Source organism: Seriola aureovittata, chromosome 6 (assembly GCF_021018895.1).
Source record: "Seriola aureovittata isolate HTS-2021-v1 ecotype China chromosome 6, ASM2101889v1, whole genome shotgun sequence".
In the NCBI taxonomy this organism is placed as follows: Eukaryota; Metazoa; Chordata; class Actinopteri; order Carangiformes; family Carangidae; genus Seriola; species Seriola aureovittata.
In genome coordinates, this window is record NC_079369.1 from 27,648,817 (window position 1) to 27,673,652 (window position 24,836).

The following is a 24,836-nucleotide window of genomic DNA, read 5'->3' on the forward strand; positions in this document are numbered from 1 at the left end:
AGCGGCTTAATGAAACACGTCACTTTTTATTGGATGAAAACACTTATAATGACATTTCTCTGTTGCTTTGCCTATTTCACATGACACCATAACACCTCTGTGGCCTTGTTCACACATGAAAGGCTGGGACCTGATAACTGATTTAAACTGTGTGTGTGTGTGTGTGTGCACACATAATTAAATAACCATAATAATTAAACATTTAGATTGTGACTTGGAGCAGGTGAAGTCAAATTGTTAAAATCCACCTGCAGCAGTTTGGACCTGGTTTAGTCCAGAAACTGACCCCAGCCCAGTATAAACAAGGCCACCAGCAGCCATGGTGGACAAACTCCCAGGACCTTCTGATGGTGTTGAATTCCCCGTTCATCTCCTTCACACAGGCGTCATTGCTTCTTTAACCATGTAGGGGCTGTTAGTGATTCTCTACTGTCCAGTATTAAATGCTTGATTACAAAGTTTAGAAATTTGCTCTTTAAACTACAGGTATGGGCTTCAGTAAAGGACAAAAAGGTTTGAAGTTTGTGAAACGATGTTCAGAAAAACTTTTGCAGCCTCTGGTTTCTTATCACATGTTGTAAACCTGTTAAACACTCAGGTTTGTGAATGTGTAAAACAAAATGCAGTTAAAACAGGGCAATGAAGACAACAAATAAAATCTAATATTTAATTATTTTTCTCAAGCTTTGGGACAATTCTTGATAATGTTGATTGATTAATCTGCAGATTATTTTTTATTGATTAATCGTTTCATCTACAAAATGCCAGAAAATTTTGAATATTCAAATGTCTTGTTTTTAAGAGCTCAAAATCAAAGATTATTCAAAGATTTTCAGTTTTTATATCAAGTCCTCACATTTGAGATGATTTCTTTTCACCTTCCTGCATAAAAGAATGACTAAAACAATAATATTTTACAATAAAAACAGTTGCAGATTAATTGCCTGTCACTTGACTAATTGATTAAATAACTGATCGTTGTAGCTGGTCAGAGCAGCTCCAGTTCATCTACGAACAGAGTGAAGTTTAGATCTTTTTGTGTGGATTGTAATAACTCATTATTCATGCTGTGGATCTCTCTGATTCTAAGTTTTGTTTTTGGGTTTCAGGGTTTTTTGTGGTTGAAAAAATATGAGAAAAATCTGCAGAAATTATATTAGTGCTGATGTTTTTTGGTTTATATCTACAGCAATAATAAGGCTAAAATTCTTGTAGTTAAATGTGTGTTACCTCACTGTTGATATCATTTTGTGCACAAAATTCATTTGGACAGTTTTTTTTCTGAAACTACAAATCTTTTTACACATTCTCAGACTTGAATTTCTCTTATTGGTTTGTGAAGCATGATAAACAACCACAGGCTTTAAAGTCCATAATTTCAGACTTCCACAATGACCCTTATTTGAGCTCATATATAATGGGAGAGTGCTTGATACTCAGAGGATTAATGTCGGAGTATCACTTTAATATCTTAAAGTGGGACATGAAAGGTTTGCATTCAAAAGCTACTTGGGTTTTATTCATACTCAAAACATGCTTTGGAAATACAATAGGGTGGTAGTAGTAAATAGAAAACCTTGTTTTTCTAATGAACAGCCCCTCGGTGTAGATTCATGTCAGTTCTGTCCATCTCTCTGCTGCCTTTGATCTTCAAGCACACATGGAGGAGTGATGGTACAACTACAGAGAATATTCATTGTCTTAATATTCGACTTCTTCTCGACCTATCACTACTTTTACAGCAACACAGTTAAGCAGATATTAACACGTTTATAAAGACTTCCAGAGGGTAACTTCTGTAAGGACACACACCTGCCTGATGAATCATCCAATCAGATAGTCTTTTCATTTCCTGACAGGAAACAACAAACAGTACCTGAATCTAGTAGCAAACACAAATATAATGTCATTGCATTCAATTAACATGTCAGCATGTCATCGCTTTGTTCATCTATGCTGACACTTTATAGCATTATAGGTCTCGGCGGCACAATAATACAGATGGCTAGGAACGCTCTCATTGTCATCCAGTGTCCACAATGTTAACAGTTGTGTGTATACAGTCCATGAATATATTAGCATGCTGTCAGGGAGCAACACCAAGATTCTTTTGCCCACCAGGAAGCTTTGAAGATTTTGTATATCTGCATGTTATTTACAATACTGATTAAGACACAAAGTACAGGAGAGTGTGATGTGACCCAGAATCAGCGGATAGTTTGGAAAATGGTGTCTTTGCTATCATATTTTCTGCAGCAGTGGTGGAAACAGGGTCCAGCAGGTGACAGAGTGAAAAGTTTTGATAAATCATCCCCTCATATTCATAATTTGAGTGCTACCTATATTTATTACATTCCTGCAAGTAGGTTTTGGTGATACTACTATATTTACTATGTATTCCAATAACATTTCTGCTTGTATTAGGCTAATAAGTGTAATGATACATCATTTGTTAGATATTTAATTTGATGAATCAGCCAAAAACAAACATTCGTAAAAGATCCTCAATTGATTTTTGAAGAATTATACAACAACAGTCACATAGAATTAAATAAAAAAGTAATGGAACTTCATTTCATATTGCCCACTCCTATCTGTGAGTAATTGTTTGTACTTAACCAATTCTCTCAAGTTATAATTCTTGCCTTTTTAATTACTAAATCAATTCCTTCTTGCTTGTGCATTTATCTATAGCTTCACAGAGCTCCAGCTCCTTGAAGCTACTTTTGTAGTTTAAGTTTTTTTTTTTTTTTTAAGTATATTTTAAGTATATTTTTTTGGGCTTTTTATGCCTTTATTGGACAGGACAGTAGAGTAGAGAGACAGGGAGGGGGAATGACATGCAGTAAAGGCCGTCCGATGCGGGACTCGAACCGGGGCCAGCTGCAGAGAGGACGGTAGCCTCTACACATGGAGCGCCTGCTTAGACCACTACACCACACGACGCCCCGTAATAGTTTAAGTTTTATTCTGGATGATCATATAATCAAAGATTTTATCATGTTATCCTGTAATATACATTGAAGGGTTTCAGCAACAACCCAACATTATGTTAAATGTCTAAAACCTAGAGTTATATCCATGTACCTCAGTCCAATGTCAAAATGAAACTGTTTCAAATCTAGATGGTCTACAGTGAAAGTGCTGAGAAGACGAGGACAAATGAACTAAAAGTGATAATGCTAATTCATTTGAAGGAATGTTTTATCAAAAAATGAACCCCCAACCTTGCTGGGCTCCGTATGTAACAGGGAAGGCTAACAGTGTATCATGTTCAGTTGAGTGGTGAGGCAAAGGCCCAAAGCATTGATGTACTGTATGTAAAAAATACTTTACATGTTGGAATATTTATGTCCTTTGTGAAAGTCTGTCAACAGTCCACCACAGTTTGTACCTTTTCCAGGTAAAAGTCCAGCTGAGTTTTCATTCAAAAGTTTGCATAATATTGTTCTTTTTATCGATTCTGTCCTGGAGACCGATGGTGATTCATGTGCTGAAATCAAGTTCATTGTCTTTTGCTTTGTTTCCACTACATTTCTACCAGGCAATGGTTATTCTACAAATACAAAAAAGTACAAAAAGATGCACTTCCTCTTCGTGTGAGATTTTTCTCTGAAGTGCATCTAAAAGTTATTGGTCTGTTCATGTCAGACCTGTCTCAATGCATACATCCAACCCTGTATGAATGGTAGATGGAAGCTGTGATCAACTGTTCAGAGAGAAAACACTTGAATGCAGTGAATGGGGAAAGTAAAGGGCCAATACCCGAGGTATAGGGACCAGCACACTTCTCGCTTGTCCACCTGAGTGCCGAGTTTCATTCAAGAACACAGTAGAGTCATCCAGTAATCCTCTAAACGTTCTATGACTCACTTTTCCCCCCTGACTTCTCATTGATTGTGGCTGCTTGGTTCTGTGTGTCTTGCAGGCAGCAGGCCATGGGGCTGGGGATGTAGTTGAATGGGGTGACTCGGACGGCCCTGCTGGGGGATCCTTGGCGGAAATGGACAACTCCACCCATGTGGCTGTCTGATGTTCCTGTGGAGACGGTGCTGTGGGTCCTCAGGGAACCATCTGATTCACCATCCTGGAGGTTACTCCCAGAGGTGGCACTGATCTTCCTGAAGAGGGCAAGTCGTGCCACTTCCTCGGAGATCACTGGAGCTGTTTCGACTGTTGGAGAGGTGCTGGAGTTGGTCTTATTGTTCGTAAAATCCTCTGTCTGGACTGTTGCGTCACTTGTCTTGCGAGATGCGAGTAGAATGGTTGGCAGTTTTCCAGGAAGAGCTGGTGGCTTTGGCTTTTCCTCGTCAGGAGAAGGCACCAGAGGTAATGCATTGGCTGGCAGAGTGCTTTTCAAGATCTGAGGTACATCTTCATCCCTGATCCTCCTCCAGGTGACTCTGTCATTCAGCCGAGATGCAGATCTCTGCCCTTTCTTCTTTGTGTCATCCTCGCTCTTTGCTCTTCCACTTGAATCAGATGACGAAGAGCGGAGGGAAGAACGGCTGGTCACTCGGCTCAGTATGTTTATGCTTGGAGATGAGGCATGACGTTTAAAGGTATCTTTGTCTTGTTGCTGCCTGGCTCCAGACACTCTGCCAGCCCCGTTTCTCTGAGCCACCCTGCAGGGGCTTTCAGAGCTAGTTCTCCTAGCTGGACGTCTTGTAGAGAGATCCCTTTCACTGGAGGTTGCTCTGGAGAGGGCTGTAGTCTGCTTCTGAAGGCCTCTATCTGACCTCTGGACTTGCTGTCCCTGTCCTGGACCTTTTACTTGCACCCTTCTTGGGGTTTGCACAGCTGCCTTAAGTTCCTGACAGCGTGATGAGCAAAGGAAGACAGCTGAAGCTCCAGGAACTGCTCTGCGGGGAGATCCATTCTGAGATCCAGGCATGTTGCGTGCAGATCCATCACGTCTCAGCACAGTCTTTGATTCCTTAATGAAAGTCAGCTGTCTCAAGAATCCATTGCGATCAGACTCACCACCACTTGAGTGGACAGAAGTCATCCTGACCAGGTCAAATCGATTAGCTGGTAGAATCCTTTTCCCATTGACCTGATTGGTTTGTCTGTTGGTTGTGTGGTTAGTTACCAGTGGTGACAGAGGCCTGGGTTGCTTGCCTGAATTTTGCATAAAAGGGATTCGGACAGGTGACTTCTGAGTTTTAGGTGGTGGTGATTTTTCATTTTGATTCACAACAGGAGAGCGTCCCTTTCTCTCAGGGGGACTGGTGGCTGGTGGGCTACCAGCTGGTGTGGGATTCTTTTTCTGGATGGATTTATTAGTCTGACTTGGTGACGTGATCTTCTTCTGTGACTGTTTGGATGGTGTGGAGCTTTGTGACGATCCAGAGGATGAACTTTTTGGTATCCTTGGAGGGGGAGTAGAGCTCCTCTTTGGCAAAGACAGTTCTGTGTCCTGGGGGTGGCCTAATCTGTGAAGGCTCTTTGATCTGTGCTGAGCAAGATTTGGGTTCTTTGGAGCATCCGTCTTGGTTGGTACTTTTCTGGGAGGCGGCCTTTGCGATGGAGCTGGTTCTTTTTTCGGTGTATAGATCACTGTCCTGCCTCTGAATACCACTGGTAAGTTTGGAACTGGCTTGCGCTGTGCAAAGTCTAAAGGTTTATTTGCCTTTTTGTCTTTAGCAAACTTCCTTTCTTTGGGTGTAAAGCTGGACGTTGACATGAATGACAGGACGGACTCAGTCTCTTCAGAGGATGGTTCTTGAGACTTTGATGCCTGCAGCCCAGTGACAACACAATTGGCACCCTCCTGTATGGCTCTCCATTCAACACTATTTAGGTCTGAATCTTTATCCCATGCCATATCATCACTATCCATTTCTTCATCCATGTTCCAATCATCACAGGCCTTTTGTTTTTGTTTCTGAGTATTTTCTGCTTTCTTCTTCCTGGCAGCAAGCTTCCTTCTCTGCTTGGGCATAGCAGATGTTATACATTTCTGAAGGAGGTCATCCTCTGAATCCATGCTGACAGAGCTTGGTGAGCTTTGCTCTTCGTATTGGCTGTGAATTGTCATCGGCTTTGTTTGCTGCATCATTTTCAGTGTTTTGTTGTGTCTGTTTTTGTACCATATTTGCTGGGCTTTTGATTTATGATCCTCAAACTCAGCATCACTCAGTGAACTAAGAGAGGAGCTGAGTGAGTAACATGCCAGAGATTCATCCTTTATCAGATTCTGTTTAATCCTGTTAAACCCTCTGGGCTTTGCTTGGGAATTATCAATCCTGCCAATATTTGTCATGCTCCGGGAGAGAGTATTTCTACTTGCTTCCCTCATCTGTTTTCTACTTGTTTGCTTCACTACTTCATCTTTTTCATTTTCGTCATCATAGAAACTATTACTGTCCTCTGACGAACGCGTCATTTGTCGAAAGATTGTGTGTCCTTTTTGTGATCCCACATTAAGGTTACCTTCTGTGTTTTGCTTTATGACAGGCAATTCCAGTTTCCTGACGGAGCCTTGACCTTGCCTCTTCCTTTGTTGGTTAGGAGACTGATCACGATTTCTTTGGCTTGCCACTCTGTCAGCTACCTCTTTGCTCTGCATCAGCACCCTCTGAGTGGGAATGACATGTTTGGTTATGCGGTTCACTTGTATCTCAGGTGGGTAGTTCATCTTGTTGGGTTTGTGGAAGTGTGAGAATATCCTCAAGTCTTCAATCCTCTTCGCCTCATCATCGAGCAATTCCTGTTTGTTCATGCCTTTAGCTGTGCATTCTTTAGCCCCTCTCTCTTTCACTGGATACTGAAGTGTTTCGTCACTTAGTGATGTTGTGCTGGAGAAGTTAACAGGTGTACCTTCTGCAGAATCAGTGAAGGATGAATCATCAAATTTGAGGTCCTTTTGAGGGATGACAATTCTCCTCCCAGGACACATTTGGGTTTTGCCATTCGGGAGCATCATGTACACAGGAAGATGTATTGGTTTTCGGATCTGGGAATTGAGAATATGAGGAGGGATCGTGGTCATCAGGGAAGGTCTTACTTTTCTGAACTTGGACGGCATTGCTGAGTTGATGCATTCCTTTAAGATTTCTATGTCATCGTCTGAGTTTCCTTCACTGTATCTTTCTCCATGGTCAAGTCCTTGCTCATCCTCATCAGGGAAAGGAAGATTTTTGTCATTTTGCTGGAGCAGGGGGGTCAATTTCAGCTCGACGTCTTTCTGTATGTAGTGTTCATGAAGAGGCAGAGCACTTAAGCTCGAAGCACAAGAGAAGTTCTCAGTGGGCTTTTCCACAGTGAAGTAGATCATTGTGTCCAGATCAGGAGGAAGGTTAAACCTCTCCTTGGAGTCCGCAATCTCCATGAACTTTCGCAGGCTGCTTTCCCACTGGCCTGCTATTCCTGTGGTCTGCGTTTCTGGTCCATTTGACTCAACGCAACATGGAGTTTTACTTCGGCTTGGAGGCATGGTTTGCCCTGGGCTGTCGGGAAGATCACTGGGGCTTATTGTTCCATCAATCATCTCACTGCATGGATCACTTTGGATTGAACTGGCAATAGATGGAGACTCAAAGCTGCCCAGGGAACTGACTGAGCTACAGCGACTCATTACCAAGGGTGTCTCGTGGATGTAATTCTCAGATGAACTGGATGGAGATCTGTCTTCGAGTATGGCTGGTGAAGCTCCTCTAAGGAACACCTTTTCCCTTTTGGCAGGACAGGGGATTTCAATGGGATCCGTCTCTTTGCTTGGGAAGGTTTTTGAGTCGGTCATCAGCAGCTGACTGTCGCTCAGATCCTCCAAGGTTTCATCCTCTTCAGCTCTCTTCACCACTTCTCCATCCTCCACTTCAATTATTTCTAGTGATGAGTCACTCTCCAGCTCGTTTTCACTTTGTCCATCTAACGCTCCATCTCCAGAAGAGAGGGAAGACAGTGAACTGCAGCGGGAGAAGCAGATTGGAGTGTTCTCCACAGAGTATTTCTGAACCGTCTCCATTGTCCCGATGGTTGGGCTTTTGGTGGATGTCATTGGTGAAAACTTTGTAATGCTCCCTCCAGTCATCACAGTAGGTACCCATGCTTGCCTTCTCATTGCTTGGGCAGCCTGGACATTGATCCCTGTCTTTGCTACACCAAATTTGGCCACACTTTGAATGAGGGGGACCTGTTGATAAGATGGAGACAGTTTAATTGAAGTCATGCTGACATCAGAGGAAACTTTAGTGGATGCACTGACAGGTGTTTGTACAGGTTGATCCTGGTTCTTTTCTGCATCTGTGTTGCAGAGTTCTAGAGCTTTCACGTCTTTGTTGTCCACAGAATCCCTCTCTGGAATATCTTGCTGGAAAGTGTCATTCAGGACAGTAGGTCCTAGGTAGTCTTGATGAGCCACTTTGAGATCAAGCTGGTTGGGTCGTTGTTGTTGTATCATTAGGGCTCTTGGAGCAGGTCGCATCTGATCTTTGCTGCCACAGTAGCCATCACTGGTGCTGCCACTGTTGAGGCTGTCTGTTGATACACTTGTGTGGGCAGTTTTGAGGCGCAGGAGGGCGTGGGCTCTACTGAGGCGTTCTCTGTGGGCCAGGCTGCTTGTATCAGAGAGACGGCAGGGGGAGCAGGACTTTGCCCGGGCTTCATTGAGTTCATCTAGTCCGTAAGGCCAGTCTGCCAGGTGATCCTCAGAGCTTAGGCTCAAACTGTCCTCTGAGGACGTGTGCATGGTGATGTCTTCCACTAACCTGTCAATCTTGGCGACCGTGTTGGTGATCTTTTTTGCTAGCTTCTCTGCAGCGGCAGATACCATGTCGTCAGGAGGTGCAAGTCTCTTCTCAACCATCTGATGTGGTTCTATGTCTCTCTCGGGTTCACTGTCCCTCTTACGTGGCTGGTTTTGCAGGAAGTTGGAGTTGGTTAGGAACATGGACAGCATAGAGAAGCTACCAGTGTCAAGGCTACTGGAGATATTGGGGGCCTCATCATCATCAAAACAACCAGAATCAGATGCGTAATCCTTCGCCAGACTCTCAATGTGTCGTAGTGGCTTGTTGAGGGTTAGGTGCTTGGGGCTCTGTTTCTCAAGCGTATCAAAGGTCTCTGCTAGGTGTTTGGCATCCAGCTCTGCTTCCAGAGCCTTCTGTTTCCTCATGTAAAGTGAGGGCATGCAGGAGCCTGGGGATACAACCGCAGCGTCCTTATATTTCAGGGGTCGGTTGGTAAGGAGGTTCCTTAAAGCTGCGGCGCTGCCCATGGCTATCATCTTGTGCTTGGAATGGATAAGGTTGCGCAGCATGCTAACGGCTCCGAGGTCCCACAGCAGCTCCTGGTCTTTTGGACTTCGGGCTGAAAGGTTCCAGAGAGTCCCGCAGGCGTTGCTCACTATGGTCAGGCTGTGGGAGCGCAGGTGCTGCAGCAGAGTCTGGAGGCAGTTATGGTCCCTGAGGATTTGCCTGTGAATAAAGAAAGCAGCAGATATTTAAAAAATATGTCTGAAGCAAATTTTTACTTAGTCTAGTTATTATTAGTTAAACTATTAGTTTAGCCCATTTTACGTCAAACCACACAGAGTTTACAGCTGATCATTTTCCAAAATATGCAGTCATTTTTCCCCCATCCCTTTTCCTTCCTTGTATACTGCAAGTAGTTTCCATTAATTTCAGTATCTTCTAAAAATTAATTTGCAGAGACTTTAAAGTTGTCTCAGCATGTCATCACATCGTATCTGCTTTTATTGTTGTAATGATGAACAGAAATACATTATAAACAATAAATAGACTAAAATATGGAAAACAAATTTATGTAAATGTAATGTAAAAGTAAATATTTCTAAAAATGGAAATCACTTTCACTTCAAGGTGATTATTCATTTTTCTGCATAAGAAAAGCTTGTGTCTGACTAAAATTTATTCCAGTTTAGTTTAGAAACAAAAACAATGAACTCAAGGTCCACTTAATGGCTTTTTTCAGACATTGAGCTGCATATTGAACTGCAGAGTCATCCTCAATAGATGGAATTCGACTGTGAGATGTGGTTGAAAGCTCCAGAAAAGTCTAGTTAATGGACCTTGAGTGAAGATTTGAAATTATCTCACTACAGTTTCCACTTCTCTCAGAAACCTACCTGTAGTCTTCTCGTGTGGCGACCAGACTCGACACGTTTCGGAGGATCCCCCCTCCACTCTCGATGATGGCGAGTGAGTTGGTCTGACATCGGTATGTCAGCGTGCTCACCAAGAAGCCCAGAGCGCCGTCCACCGAGCAGATCGCCACCTTGTTGTCGATGCTGTGAGCAGACATGTTCCACAGAGCGCTCAGCAGACTCTTCAAGGTGGACTCCTGCAGAACCAGCAGAACACACAAGTTTTATTACAAAGTGAATCTGACACAACTTTAACTGTTCTGTTGTGTAGGTTGATTAATGTGATTGTTTTACATTTTGTGAAATTCTTCAAATGTCTTTCTGTCTGAGTTTCAGATGTTCAGATGAATTTCAGTGTATGTGTGTTGATCTGGATTCAGGATCCGGTTAGCTTAGCTTAGCATGAAGACTAGAAGAGGTGGAACAGCTAGCCTTGCTCTGTTCAACACATCTAAAGTTCACTTATTAATATAATATGTATTTTGTTAAATTTGCGCACCAGCGGAGATAGAGTGGTTTGTGGTTTGGTCTCTTTACAGATACGATGGTACCAAACCTGACAACTGAAACAAAATGCACAAAATCACTACACTAACTGTTGCCCTAAAACCAACGACTGTCATTTACGTTTGTGCACAGGATAAACAAGTGAGATGCAGCATGTTAATCAGTGAGCTGGGGAGTAATAGCTGCTCTGGATCTGTATGAACAAAACAGTCCAACCACGGATCTTCAGAGGTGCTGGGAGGTGGATTTTGTCACCCGAACATCCAAGTCTCAGTAAAAAAGCAAATAATATTGTATTTCATATAGTATTCTATATCCAACAGGAACATCTTCACACAGTCTCCTTAAATAAACCCAGTTGTTCCTCCTCTCGTCACATCCACTCTGTGTGGGTTGGTTTGTTTTAGTTACCTTTGTGGCCTGCAGGGCACAGGTCATCAGCGCAGACACACAGCCGATGTCTCTGAGGACTCTCTTGCTGCTGATGTCGGCCCTCCAGGACAGATTCCTCAGGATGCTGGAGACCACCTGGTGGAGCTCCTCGCTGTCTGAGGCCAGCTGGGCCACCAGAGCCTGGAGGCAGCTCTTCTTGGAGCAGAGAGTCGCCTGAAGGAGGATCGAGTTGGTTTGGTGAATCAGTGCACAGGTTTGTGTTCATCAAAGCTGTTGTCTGATACAAGATAATAACAACCTGCACATCTGCAAAATTACAAGCAAATCTGTACGGTTCATATACACATGTACTGCTAACAGCTATATTAGCTCATCTAAGAAAAGATGCATGCATAATAACATGCTAATGCTAAGACCAAGGCTAACTCCAGTTTAACATTTACTCCAATGATAACAAACTGCAGCAGTGTGACTAACCTTAAATCCTATCTTTATTTTTGCACATGATAAATAAAATATAAATCAAGGAAAAACAAGTATATCACAGCCATACACATTGTGTTTTTCCTTCTTTTGTCAAATCTGTTTGTTTTTTTAACAAAAACTAATAAAATGAAAAAAAACGTTTCAGTTGAAATAATCTGAGAAGGGAACATTAGTTCTTTAGAGGCATCTAGGGCAGCAACTGCTTCAAGTTCAAGGGTCACTGGTTTAGAAGGTCCGTATTAGTACAGGATGTAAATACATTTAAGTAGTTATTATTTATGTATGGTGTATATAGTAAGGCTAAGTTTTTACATGCTTCCTATTGGATATTGTAGATGCTCATAATATATAAATACAGTATGAACAATTAATGTGCTGATTATCTTTGTAGTACTGTTTAACATAAATTCAGATAATAGTAGAAAATGCCAATCACAACTTTAAGAACCTGTGGTGACGTCTTCAGTTGTTTTCATATGCTCAATTTGCGATGATATGAAATAAACTTAAGCTACAAAAATCACCTGGATTTTCCAGGTAATAGATTAATTGGCTATTTGCTTTCAGATCTACAACACTACAGGTGTAAGGGCCACATTGAGGAAAAAAAAGAAATCATCTGAAATTTCTAGAATAAAGTTGTAATATTACAAGAATTAAAAATTAACAATTTCAATAGAAAAAAACATAGTTTTTAGGAACATAACATCAACCAATCAAACAGGTGAAAGGACAGTCAGTGTCAGCCTGAGCTGCTTCTGGCAGCTGCTGTTTGTCTGTCTAACAATAGAATAGACTCAGTTTCTTCACAATCTTTTCAATGTCCTGATGATGATGATGATGATGATGATGATGCTGATGAGCAAAAAGATGAAGGTTCTCCTTATTTGTGAAACCTCTGCTAAAGTAGAACTTCACAGGATGCTCCACATTCCTCATTTTAAAGCTTTCTGATATTTCTCTCTAAAACAAAATGGAACTTAGAATTAACACTTTATTCTTGTAATATTATGAATTTATTCTCAAAATTACGACTCTATTCTCAAAAATGTCAGATTTTTGTTTCCTCAGTGGCCCTGATACTCTACGCTTTACAAACCAACTACCCGGTTCTGTACTGTTTTTTTTTTTTTTTTGTGACTTGAATTGAACCAAATTCTGCAGTCCTGCTTCCTGGTCCCTGCAGGACTGGACTAGACCTGAGCTCCCGGTCTGTCTGTACCTTGTTGACAACGTCTCCAAACGTGAGGTTAGTCAGAGCCATCCCTGCGTATCGCCGCAGCGCCATGTTGATAGGATCGTTCTGCATGCCGTACATGTCCTGGTCCAGGTGGATGAGGTCTGCCACCACCTGCAGACCACCTGCAGGATGATAGGAAACACTCAGCATCACAGCCTGAAGGTTTCACTGATGTGAGGAGAAAGGTCAGTCAGCGCTTCACAAACCTAATTCGTTCATGGCACGTCTGTACTCCTCTTCAAAGGAGAGCTTCATGATGGCGCACATGGCCTGACAGATCTGAGGGTCCACAGGTTCGGGGATGTCTGCAGGGAAGAGAGGAGACTTTGTTTTATAAGAGTGATGTTTAACCACTGTCACACATCCACAGTCTGTAAGGTTAGTGTGGAAGTTCACCAACAATAAATCACTGATGTAAATGATCCACCAGGTCAGAGAACAACGGGGACGCCATGAGCTCTTCACTGGAGTAACAGACTTAAATACTCAAAGAGACAGAGTCAGATATGGACGTGTCCTGATGAGGCCTGCGAGGATTTTTGTCTCTGTAATTCTGCTTCTCTAACTTTGTACTTTTACAAACTTCTGGTTGCGGTTCCTCCTTATTTAGACGGATCTTTATTCAGTTCAGGGAACTTTTATTTTAAGATCTTTTTTTCCAACAAATGGACAGAATGCATATTCATATAGTTTACACTGGGTGTGTCACTGTAGCACTGAATTACCAAAATTTCCAATTTGAACTGTGTAACATGTATATGTCAACTTTACAGAACATATCCATATTAAAAGGAGCACAACATGCAACCCCTCATACAACCCAGACTTTCATATAAAAAGGTTCTTCTCCCCTGGAGGTCGGCTTTTGCCTTTAGAAAAGAAAGAGAGAGGAAATAAATCAATAACAAAGGAGGGGTTTAGAAATGAATAAACTTCTATAGGCTGTATTACTGACAAAAATCAAGTTGGAGGAACAGTTAATCTGGTCTAATCTTTATACAGAAACTGCATTTTTGAAGAAGTGCAAGTTTCAAACCACAAAATCCACAGATTTATTTATAACCTACATTTGTTTATTACTTATTACTACTTAACTTATTAACTTATTACTTAACTTACTAATTTAAAGTTTAAGTTGACAACTTTTGACAACTGTCATCTGCAAATAAACTCAGCTGTAGTTAACTAAGATTCAGTCAGTGAGTTTGTGAAACACTGTGTCAAATAGATAGATAGATAGATAGATAGATAGATAGATAGATAGATAGATAGATAGATAGATAGATAGATAGATAGATAGATAGATAGATACTTTATTTATCCCCCAGGGGAAATTCATGTGTCCATTAGCTCATTGTAATCAATGAACAAAGGCCTAATGCCACTGAACTAATTATATGTGATATTTGAATATTTGTGAATAATATTAATAATAATAATAAAAATAATAATAATAAGTTTATTTATATAGCACTTTTCTTTTAACAAAGTTTCAAAGTGCTTTGCAAGAAAAAATTCAAACCAGATAAAAGAAAAGTCTGATGCAAGTGAGAATAATAAAACAGTGTAAACAACAAAAGCATCTAAATTATGCAAAGCCATCTGACAGTGAGTGAAAAGAGGCAATAAAAATATGTAAAAACAATAATTAAGGATAAAACAATATAAATAAAACACAATAATGTCAAGTACATTGGTGTCTTAATAACTGTGAGCTTAGTTGGTCAATATGTTTTGGAAAACTGAGTAAATCAGCTGTTCTGATTCTGTTGATGCAGATTTCAGAACTTCAAACACTGACCCGTTGTTTTAACTCATAGAAATAACTTCTAATGTCAGTTACAATATTACAATATTTTCCTCAAAGCCTTCAGCTCTGTTCCTCTGTGTTCTGACGGAACTGGACTCACCGGTGGTTTTGGTTCCTCCGGGTGAAGGGGTCCCAGCGTGGCTCTCGATCCAGTCCCAGCCGCTGTCGCAGTAGGTCCGGATCTGCTCCAGCATGTGCAGGACCCTCATCTCCCGCCGGGCCTGGCCCTCGTCCTGCTGGGAGTAGATGATGTTGTGGAGGGCTGCGCTGGCTCTGGACTTGGCCTCTCGGCTGCAGCCGGTCGTCGTACCACCCCCACCACTCGCCGCCGTCTCTCCGGGACCGCCCGCACCACCTGGAGCTTCATGCAGGATCTGGACCAGCAGGGGGACGCAGCCGGACTTTCTCATAGCGATGCAGCTGTCCTGAGAGCTGGACAGGGCCAGCAGAGTCCGGGACATCTCCTCCTTATCTCTGTTAGCGAGCATGGAGAGCAGCCAGAATACCATCTCCACCTGAGGAGGGAAACACTGTCAGCTGTCTGCTTCCTTCTCTACTGCACTGACTTATTGCTAAAGGTTTATTAATATTATTGTTTTCATAGCAGTAGTATTGAAAAAATGGCCATTAAAGGACCATTCAGGTGGTCTTATAGTTTTAGCCCCTAAACTACAAATCTAACATCCCTCAGGTTAAAGACTGATTTCTTCTTCCAGACAAACTCTATTTTGATAAAATAAAATGAAATAAAATTTGTGATGATTTTGTCAAACTTTTTTATTTATTAGGGGCTTATTTTATTACTTTAAAAAAGAAGCAAATGTTTTTCTGCCAGGAAAATATGTCAAAATATATAATTTCCCTGCACCTAACCCTAACCATGTATTTAAAACTCCAATAGATTAAATAAAAAGTTGCATATCATGTATTTACTTTTGCAAACCACACTTTTAATTTATACAGAAGAGGATTAAGGCCAAAATTTTAAAGCTAAGTTTAAAGTCAAAGTTCTTTTTTTCCCCTCTAAATAAATTTTTCACATGTTGTCCTAAATACTGCAGCATGTCTTATATAATAAGATCATTTCATTTCCTAATATTTAAAAATTCAAGCTGTTAATACATTTTTTTGTACCAGTGGGATTCATAGTTATAATTCAAATTGCAAATATCTGAAACATTATGAAGTCATGTTTTCATAACAGCACATTAAAATCTCTCACATCAGCACATTGTTTCATGTCAAATATACAGAGATATATAGAGATACATGCAGACTATTATATATGTAAAAAGTTCATGTTTCTGCTGTTGGATTAGACTGACTCAGTTTGAGCTGGGTGTTCGTTCCTAATAAACCGAAAATTAATTGGATATGATTTTTATATTGGGAATTTAGAATCTATTTTAATTTCAATTTATTTTTCAATTTTAATTTCTTTGTGAAGAATTTAAAAGAAAATACCGACTTCACTGACGAATCTGTCAAGTTGTGATTCCCTCACAGCAAAAGCTCCATCTCCTTTCTGTTTTACATCCTGACATAGGAACGACCAACAACTTCCTGTCTGCAGACCTCAGACTACGTACAGGTTGATAAGGGCCAATTCATTTAGAGATATAGTCTGGGGCCCTGAAGCGATTTAAAAGTCATGAGTAAAATGTTAAAAACTATTTTCTATGACATTAAGACAAGCATGATCTCTTTTCTTGTTCTACTGTCTGTTTTATATCACACTCCTTGACTTTTAAATCTTTTTGATGTTTATATGTTTTCTGTGATGATGATGAGGAACAGTCTGACACCACAGTGGCAGGTTTCTCTTCCTCCTTGTCACCTGTCGACACTCAGCAGTGATGTGTCGTTACCTTGCTGCCTCCATCTGCAGCAGCTTCTGTTCCTGCTGCTGCAGCTGATGACGACGATGACGTGTTGTTCTCTGGTTCTCCAGCAGGAGGCTTCTCAGCTCCAGAGAGCTGAGGAGGAAGAAGAAGAAGAAGGAGAGGAAGACATGAGGATGAGGATGATGTCTTTATTTACTGGATGTTGAAGTGGGTCAGTGTGAAGATATCGACCGTCAGCTTGTTCACAACTTTGTTGTAATTGGAAATTGTAGCTGATAGTCATTATTTATCAGACATTTCTATTAGGAAACATAAAAATAAAAAACATGAAAATATAAAATAAATGTTAGAAATAAAAGAGTTAAAAAAGATTTTTTAAGTAACTTAAAAAATATGAAAAACAGACAAATGTGTTTTATAATTAAATTTTGTATATTGAGGCTCTTTTGACATATGCTGAATATGTATCTGTTATGTATTTATTTTAATTCTTATTTTATTATTAATTGTTGTATATGTGTTGTTTACTTTTCTATTTTCTTCTGAATGTTGTAAACTCATGTGTTTCATAATTATTTGATAGTTTTTTTTTTCAAACAAATCCTCACTGTAGAATGTTCATTTCACAGTCTGCTTGTTAATCCTCACAGACACACACACACACACACACACACACACACACACACACACACACACACAGCTTCATTTGGATTCACAGACTGAAATCCTCTGAGAGTTGTATCAAAGCTTTCATCGCCCCGTCTCCATCCCGTCACCATGGAAACGCCTCAGGGTGTGATGTATGTGTGTGTGAGCCAAAGACTGCTGCAGACAAAGAAGCGAGCATGTGTGTGTGTGTGTGTATGTGTGTGTGTGTGTGTGTGTGTTTTTCCCTCCTGTTAACAAAGGAAACCTGAATATTTTCTCTTTTCTCTCTGTTTGTGTGTTGTGTGTTGTGTGTTGTGTGTTGTGTGTTGTTGGTTGTGTGTTGTGTGTGTTGGACAGACTGAATCTGTGGCTCTGATCCAAACCTCCTCCATTAAACATTACCAGCTGCAACATGACCACAAAATGGACGACAGCGAGCGCAGACACAGCGCACGATGAAAGCTCTGCTGCTCGCTGTCACAGACCATCCACCAGCAGCAGCAGAGGACGACTAGCTCCACGCACACACACACACACACACACACACACACACACACACACACACACACACACACACACACACACACACACACACACACACACACACCTACAAACACTGCACATACTACACTGATCGTCATGAGAGTCACTGTGTGCATCCCCTCCTCCACCTTTAACGACAAAAAAAATCACGTGTGTATGTGTCGTCTGTCATTGTGTGTTATTTGTGATTTATCTGTAGCCTAGATTTAATTGTCTCATTGTGTAGGTCAGTTCAGGGTCTCACATATTTTAGTCTGACCTGCTCACACAGAAGGTTACAGCAAACACATACTGTACAATGACTTTTTGACATATTATACTACGACATTATTTTGACTTACTATACTATATATTCATGTGTAATAGTTTTGGTATACATATGGTCCATTTTATGAGGCATTTTGTACTATGACAAATTGTATAACACTGCTATAGCAGAGTCTCACTGATCTCACTGTTCAGGTCATGGGGGGCCCTGGAGTGTGGGGGCCTTTTTCTAGAAGCTTCTTGTCTTAATTGAAGTTTTTCATGTTTAGAAACCAGCCTCTAACTGACTGCAGGACATCTGTCTCCTGCTAATATTCAGTCAAATCCATTCTCCCCTCTGTCTGTGCAGTGTTTCCTGGCTGTCACACAGTAACCTCCAAACCAGGACACATCAAACCAAGACTGTGTGACGGGAAAGATGCCACTGATGTCAGAGAGAGAGAATACGTTTCTCTCTAATTTGGGTGAAGTGGCCCTTTACTGAATGGTTTTCTCGTGCGTCCTTCTTGTAGTTTCTCTCTGCCTGAGTGTTTTCATGACTCTGCTGTCTGCTTGTTATTCTCAGAGGGAAGCAGAGCAGAGAAAGGACAAACTCACTCGCTCTCTTCATCTGCGTGCCAGCCCTGCAGCCCGGCAACAGCCAATCAGAGCACAACACAGAGACGGCTAAAAAGACCTGGTTTCTCTGCATAGTAACGAGCCGAGGCTGGGACAGGGACAGGGACATAAACAGAGATAGAGATAGTGATAAAGACAGAGGAGAGAGAGAGTTTCAGGTTCGTCAGGTTCTTGTGGAGCAGAACGTTCATGTAAAGAACACAGATGTTGTCTGATGAAAAGAAGATGAAACAGATGAAATCTCTTTAAAATGACAGTTTAAGAGACTTTTGGGATTATTATTATTATTATTATTATTATCATTATTATTATTTATTTATTTTTACATTATGCACTTGGGAGTTTACAAATGTCAGATTTTTTAGGTAAATGTTGTGAAAAGAGAAGCAGGGACAGAAACAAATAAACATAAATTCATGATTATAAAAGACCATGTTCATGCAGTCGATACAGTAACTGATCATTATTCTGGCAATATAATATGTCCACTGATGATTTTCACTGAAATTCAATGTTACACATAGTAATGATATACTATTATAATATGTAACTATTCTATAATTTAAAAATAAAATATTAAATTGAATTGAAATGTAAAATTCTGTCTTTTTTTTTTAAATTTTTTGCGTAATTTTCATGTTTGTGTTTTTTATATTGTTTAACCTTTATGGTTATAAAACTATTTGAATCATACTTTTATATAAATAAAATGTGATATTGTGATTTTTGTTCGTGTTAAATTCAGTGTTTTCATCAGTGAAATTATGATTAAAATTTTCATGATTCATTTTGGTTTTATAGGTCAAAGGTCACACTGAGTTTAACCTGGTGAATAATTAATGAGCTCAGATGTCAACAATGATTTATTGAAAGTGACTGATTATTAATGAAGTCACATCTCCACTAATCAGCTGACTGATGAACAAATTGCAGTTGTATCTGGGGGGTGGGGTTGGGTGGGAAATGCCTCATGAATATTTAATGAGTTTCACACAAATACTGAATCTGGTTTGTCGAGCTCAGACTGAACAGGGACTGACTGGATCCAGAGTTTAGTCCAGGATATACTTTACTTTACTCCACACAGGACTGAGATTAAGGACTCTGCCACACCTGATACTGGACTTTTTTGTTTTTTTGTTCTAAATAAAAGAAAAAAATGTATTCTATTCTTGTCTTTTAGTTCTGGTCTGGAGTAAAGGTCAGTCAGTGCACATAAACGTAATCATATGCTGGCTGAGAGCATGAATAATTAATATTTAGGCTAGTTTATAATCCACATAAAGTAAAAGAGGCTTTTATCTATTGTAAATTATTTTCCTGTCAATTTCTATTTGGCTTTAGAAATATATTCAGAAAACAGAAACTTTTTCTACTAAAGCTTCATCCTCAGTTCCTGGTTTCTAATCCTGATAAAAAGGACAGAGCTGTGAGTCTGACTGTGGTACTGGACCGGGACCAGTACTGTCCTCTGGTCCTCGTCTGATGCGGTTTCTGTTGGTGATGGGTGTGGGGGGTGTGGGGGTGTTTTCCAGGGTATTCATCATGTTGTTATGATAAACCAGTTTCTGTTGGAAATGATAGTAATGTGTAACTTTAAACCTGAACTTTTAACTAACCCTTGAGAAACGTGTGGAGCAGACTAAACACCTGGTAAGGAACAACCCAGACACATCAGCCAATCAGCAGCTCCGACTCAAACATGGAGACAAACTGGTTCAACCAGAAACGGGTTCAGCTGAATGAAAGAATGTAGAGTCCACAGAGAGAGAGAGAGAGAGAGAGAGAGAGAGAGAGATTCCAGCGGCTCTGATCTCATCCGTCTGATGCAGGACTCAGACCAGGACTCTTTTGATTACTTTTAAATGAAGAATGAGACACAAACATAGCGACTGAAACAGCTGTGAGTATCTGACTGAGCTCTGATTGTTGTGTGTGTGAATGGCTACAAACAGAATAAACTGAAACAGGATTAACTTTAAACAAGTCTGAACATGAACGTAGAGGTTCACAGACAAACATTCTCAAAGAGCCTCATATACTGACTTCTGTTGTGATTTAGTGCTATATTAATAAAACTGACCTTCATACTCAAGTATCAGACCTGAACCAGTTCACATCCTGGTCAGTCCAGACTCATAACACATGTAGTGAAGACTTTGAAGGAATTAAATAAATGGTATTAAGTGTATTATCATAATTAATGTATGAATTCTTCAGTTATGGCCAAAAATGTGTTTTGTGAGGTCACATTTTCTGTTAAGGCATCATCTATAAAAGATTTATAAGCTGTAATTATAAGTAGTTAACAAATCATTAACTAATTCTTTATGGATCAGTTACTAGACATAAATAAGAACAAATTTGTGTTGTCAGGTTTCGTAAAATCCTCCTCCTGCAGACACTTAGTCTCTTTATCTCTCTAATCACTGTTTGACCACTGATCTACTGGAAGACAGCTGCAGAACATCTGGACCAAACTCCATTTAGAAATAATTAATGGTTAAATTAATTCAGACGTCTCAGACGAGAGACTCAGGAAATGTTTCTCAGTCCTTTTTTATGATTGTGATCAGTAGTGATCTACACAACATTATTTCATTTGTTGACTACACAGATTCTCTCTGAAGACTCCAGTGTTAAACTAAAAACAGTGACTGACTGTGTGTGAGGGATCAGAGTCAACATGAAGTGAAAATCTCTGTTCTGAAGTGAGAACAGAAGCTGAGAATGAGTCTCACAGAGGAACCTTCACAGGACAGAGTCCAGACAGAGTCTGAGTCACGAGTCCACGAGGACGACTTTGATCGAGAGGATCATAAGGATGAAGATGTGAAGGTGAGAGATCTTCTTCAGACACATCAGAGGGAGAGAATGATGATCAGCCCGCTCGCTCTCCTCAAAGAGGACTTCAGCCAATTCAAAGAAGACGTGTTGAAAGTGTTTAAGGACAGAGACACAAAGATGGAGCATGAGGACGGCCCGTCCACTCAGGTGGAGAACAGAGCCAACAGCAGTACATTCAGTCTCCTCATGGAAGATCTGAGCCAGTTCAAAGAAGACATGAGCAGCATCTTCAACATCAGCTCGTCCAGGGACAAAGACCTGAAGACCTCAGACCCTAAAACCAGCCAGGCAACAGAGAAGACCTTCAACCCTCTGAGCCTCCTCAAAGAGGACTTCTCTAATGTCTTTAGAATCAGTCTATCAAATGAGAAAGACAAAAAGGGCCTTGCTGCGAAGGAAGACTCCGCCAAAATAAAAGTCCAGAAAGCTGAAAGAATGGATGACCCCTTAAGGAGTCTGTTTAGAAGAGACCAGAAACTTTTAAAGACCTCTGAGAAAGTAGAGGACAGTCAGGATGTCAAAAAGACACTATCAGAAAAGAGCGAGGAACAAATGGACGAAGGATTCAGGGGAAAATTCTCAGAGACAGTGGATGCTGACAAAATAAACTCTATGAAGGAACCGGAGGACAGTGACGTGTCTGAGGAGAAATCTGAGACGACAACAAGTCTGTCTGAGACACAACATGAGAAGACGATGTGCACATCACAGACAGGTAAGATCAGAGGTTTATATCAGAAACACACTGAGTCAAAAGTTCAAATCAGTTACCTGTAATAATGTGGTTTTATTGGCCTAATTACAAACACTCTGTCTGGTTTAGCAAGAAAAACACGCACAGATCATAATACAACAGGTTCAGCAGCCTCTCACTAAAATTAAATGGAAAAAAGGCGTCAAACTGTTCCTGGTGCCTTGAATACTAAATTCCAATATTGTTGAAATGAAATGGAAATATTGACATTTGTCTTTTGAATCATCTGAACTAAAAAAAACAACTCCAGTTTGACATGTGGCTACACAAGAAAATGTTATACCATTATCTCACAGTCAGTTTCTCTCCAGCTGATTCCTGTGTGGGATCAGGGGAAGACGAGGGGATAAATGGGGAAAAGAAAGAAGATAAACCTTCCTGGGAGTCACTCCTCTCCAGCATCAGTCGCTTTAGTCTGGGTGATGACCAAAAAGATGACACGAGGTGAGACAAACCACAGGAGGACGGGTTCAGACCTATATTGTCACTCTGCTCTGCTGCAGACATACTTATTAAACCTTGTTGTAATTTAACGGTTTGATTTTTCTGGTTGCAGGGATCAGACAGGTGGAGATGTGTGGTGGGTGAAAAACTGTAAGATCACATTGTTTTTATTTATTATTTATTTATTGTTATTGTTTTCTATTTTAAGATTTTCTCCAGTGTTCAATCCTCCTGAGAGAGTCTATCAAGTTTACAGTATCGTCTGCATAGAGTTTGAGTTTTAGTCCGATATTTCAACATCACAGCTTCACTACATCGTTACTATTTTTGATCCAACTGTTTCCGCTATCGGCTAACAGTTTAATCCAGCTCTGTGTAGATATTATACAGAATTTTTCCACTGCTCCACACAGGCAGGGGTTTTTGTTATTGTTGTTGTAACCAGCCCCTGAAAATGCCTGAATTTGTATTTAGCATCTCCTCCTCAGCAGAGTCCAAAGTTAGTTCCAGGAACTCGGAGAACAGAAACAGAAGGAGAAACAGAGAAACTGGATCCCTGTTACGTTACATTATGTTCCTGTGGGTCAGAGAACTGACAGAGGTGGAGGTTGTGTTGTGGTTAACATCCTCAAATAAGATGAGCTCATGATCTCAAAAGACCAAAACTACGCAGTAAATAAAACACCCCCATAAACCATAATAATATTCTAGTTATTCATCAGTGATTAAAATTAATACATTTCTTGATGAATCAATTTTGTCTGTAAAATCTCAAAAAATATGACAAATGTTTGTAAAACTTTTTGTTCAGTCTATTTAACCTCAAAACCTGCAGACATTCAGTTCAAGAGCAGCTCATGTTTTGATGAATGAATGATATTTATGGGGTTTTTATGTTGACAGTAGAGAGATTGGAGCAAAACATGAACAGACATGAAACAAAGGTCCCCAGCAGGAGGTGGGCGAGGAACTGGGGACCAGGGACTGGGGACCAGGGACTGGGGACCAGGGACTGGGGGCCAGGGACTGGGGACCAGGGACTGGGGGCACACCCTGAGGCCTTGACCCCCAAAACAAATCTTTAAATGAAAAGCAGGAACCAGAAAATATCTGAAGTGACTTCAACACTGTGATTCATGTTCCACTAACAGTTGATCAACTGATCTTGTTCCTTTGTGTCTCCCCCTCAGTTGCCTGTTATTTGACCTTTGACCCTAGCACTGCCAACTCAGAGCTCCACCTGACCGACTGCAACAGGAAGGCGACTCGCATGTGGTCGGACTGTCGATCCTTGGACCACCCGGACCGGTTCGAGCGCTGCCCTCAGGTCCTGTGCAGGGAGGGGCTGCTAGACTCAGTGTACTGGGAGGTGGAGTGGAGCGGCGGTGCCGATGTTGGCGTCACCTCAAATAGCATTTCCAGAGATGGAGATGCGGAGAGCTGTCTGCTCGGACACAACAAGTGGTCCTGGAGTCTGGAGTGCTCTGAAGGAAGCTACACGCCCTGTCACAACAACAAGAGGTTCAGGTCCTCCTCACCTCAACCCTTCACCCACAGAGTTGGGGTGTACCTGAACTGGTCCACCGGATCTCTGTCCTTCTACGGTGTCTCTCAGGACGCCATGGTCCACCTCCACACCTTCACCTCCACCTTCACTGAGCCTCTGTACCCAGGGTTCTGGGTGTGGACCTACGGCGGCTCGGTGTCGCTGTGTCAGGTGGAGTTAGACTGGGAGCGACTGCTGCAGTGAACTCACACAGGTTGAGACATGTGAGACGGACTTCAGCATCGAGCAAGCTGATTGGTCCATCCAGTTCCTGTCTGGAGGTGGGTTCATAAATGTCGCTTAGTAACAACCCTTAGGACCCGTTAGTAAAGCAGATAACCAGTTACCTGCTAACATGCTCCTTACTAATTCAAGGGAGACACGATGTCTTTCATTGGCCTGACAAACTTCATTATAAATCTTTGATCTGTGTTCATGATCAATAAAGAAAATAAAACAACTTTCATTTCTGATCATGAGGAGTTTTCTTCATTTTCAATCAGACAGAGGAAGAATCTGTTTTAATTCAGTTTCTATCAGATTGAAAAACTCTGTGCATCAGAGAGAGAATATGTTGACATGAGATATTTACATTATTTCTACTTTCCCTAAATCTTATATGCTGCAAAATTATTTCTACAAATTAAGAGACATCTCATCACAACCTGGAAAACTATACATGAATTTAAAAAGAATTAAAGCCTATTTGACTCATGTGCTTCAGTGTCTGAGCAGAAACTTGATGGATCTGAAGTTTTTTATAAATGTGCAGCTGCTGTCA

At 40.9% G+C, this 24,836-nt stretch overlaps 2 protein-coding genes across 5 annotated transcripts in view; one reads left to right on the plus strand and one right to left on the minus strand.

Annotated features, from left to right (window-relative positions):
- Nucleotides 1-6: 6 nt before the first annotated feature.
- Nucleotides 7-24,836, minus strand: part of apc2 (APC regulator of WNT signaling pathway 2) — a 46,288-nt gene continuing 21,458 nt past the window's right edge. For all 3 annotated transcript variants that reach the window (XM_056377954.1, XM_056377956.1, XM_056377955.1), the window contains exons 8-14: nt 16,413-16,520; nt 14,645-15,059; nt 12,941-13,039; nt 12,717-12,856; nt 11,027-11,221; nt 10,091-10,305; nt 7-9,419 (exon numbers count right to left, since the gene is read on the minus strand). In XM_056377954.1, coding sequence (XP_056233929.1) covers nt 3,863-9,419; nt 10,091-10,305; nt 11,027-11,221; nt 12,717-12,856; nt 12,941-13,039; nt 14,645-15,059; nt 16,413-16,520 — 6,729 coding nt within the window. In that variant the 3' untranslated portion in view covers nt 7-3,862. The remainder of the gene's footprint in view (nt 9,420-10,090; nt 10,306-11,026; nt 11,222-12,716; nt 12,857-12,940; nt 13,040-14,644; nt 15,060-16,412; nt 16,521-24,836) is intronic.
- Nucleotides 16,836-24,516, plus strand: LOC130170543 (tripartite motif-containing protein 16-like). 2 transcript variants are annotated; one of them, XM_056377958.1, is made up of 5 exons: nt 16,836-20,367; nt 21,082-22,026; nt 22,377-22,509; nt 22,622-22,659; nt 23,700-24,516. In XM_056377958.1, the coding sequence occupies exons 2-5, from the start codon at nt 21,195-21,197 to the stop codon at nt 24,257-24,259; spliced, it is 1,563 nt and encodes a 520-aa protein (XP_056233933.1). In that variant the 5' UTR covers nt 16,836-20,367; nt 21,082-21,194; the 3' UTR covers nt 24,260-24,516. The 2 variants fall into 2 exon arrangements, with proteins under 2 accessions (XP_056233933.1, XP_056233934.1); XM_056377959.1 differs by lacking the exon at nt 16,836-20,367 and having other exon boundaries at nt 20,761-22,026.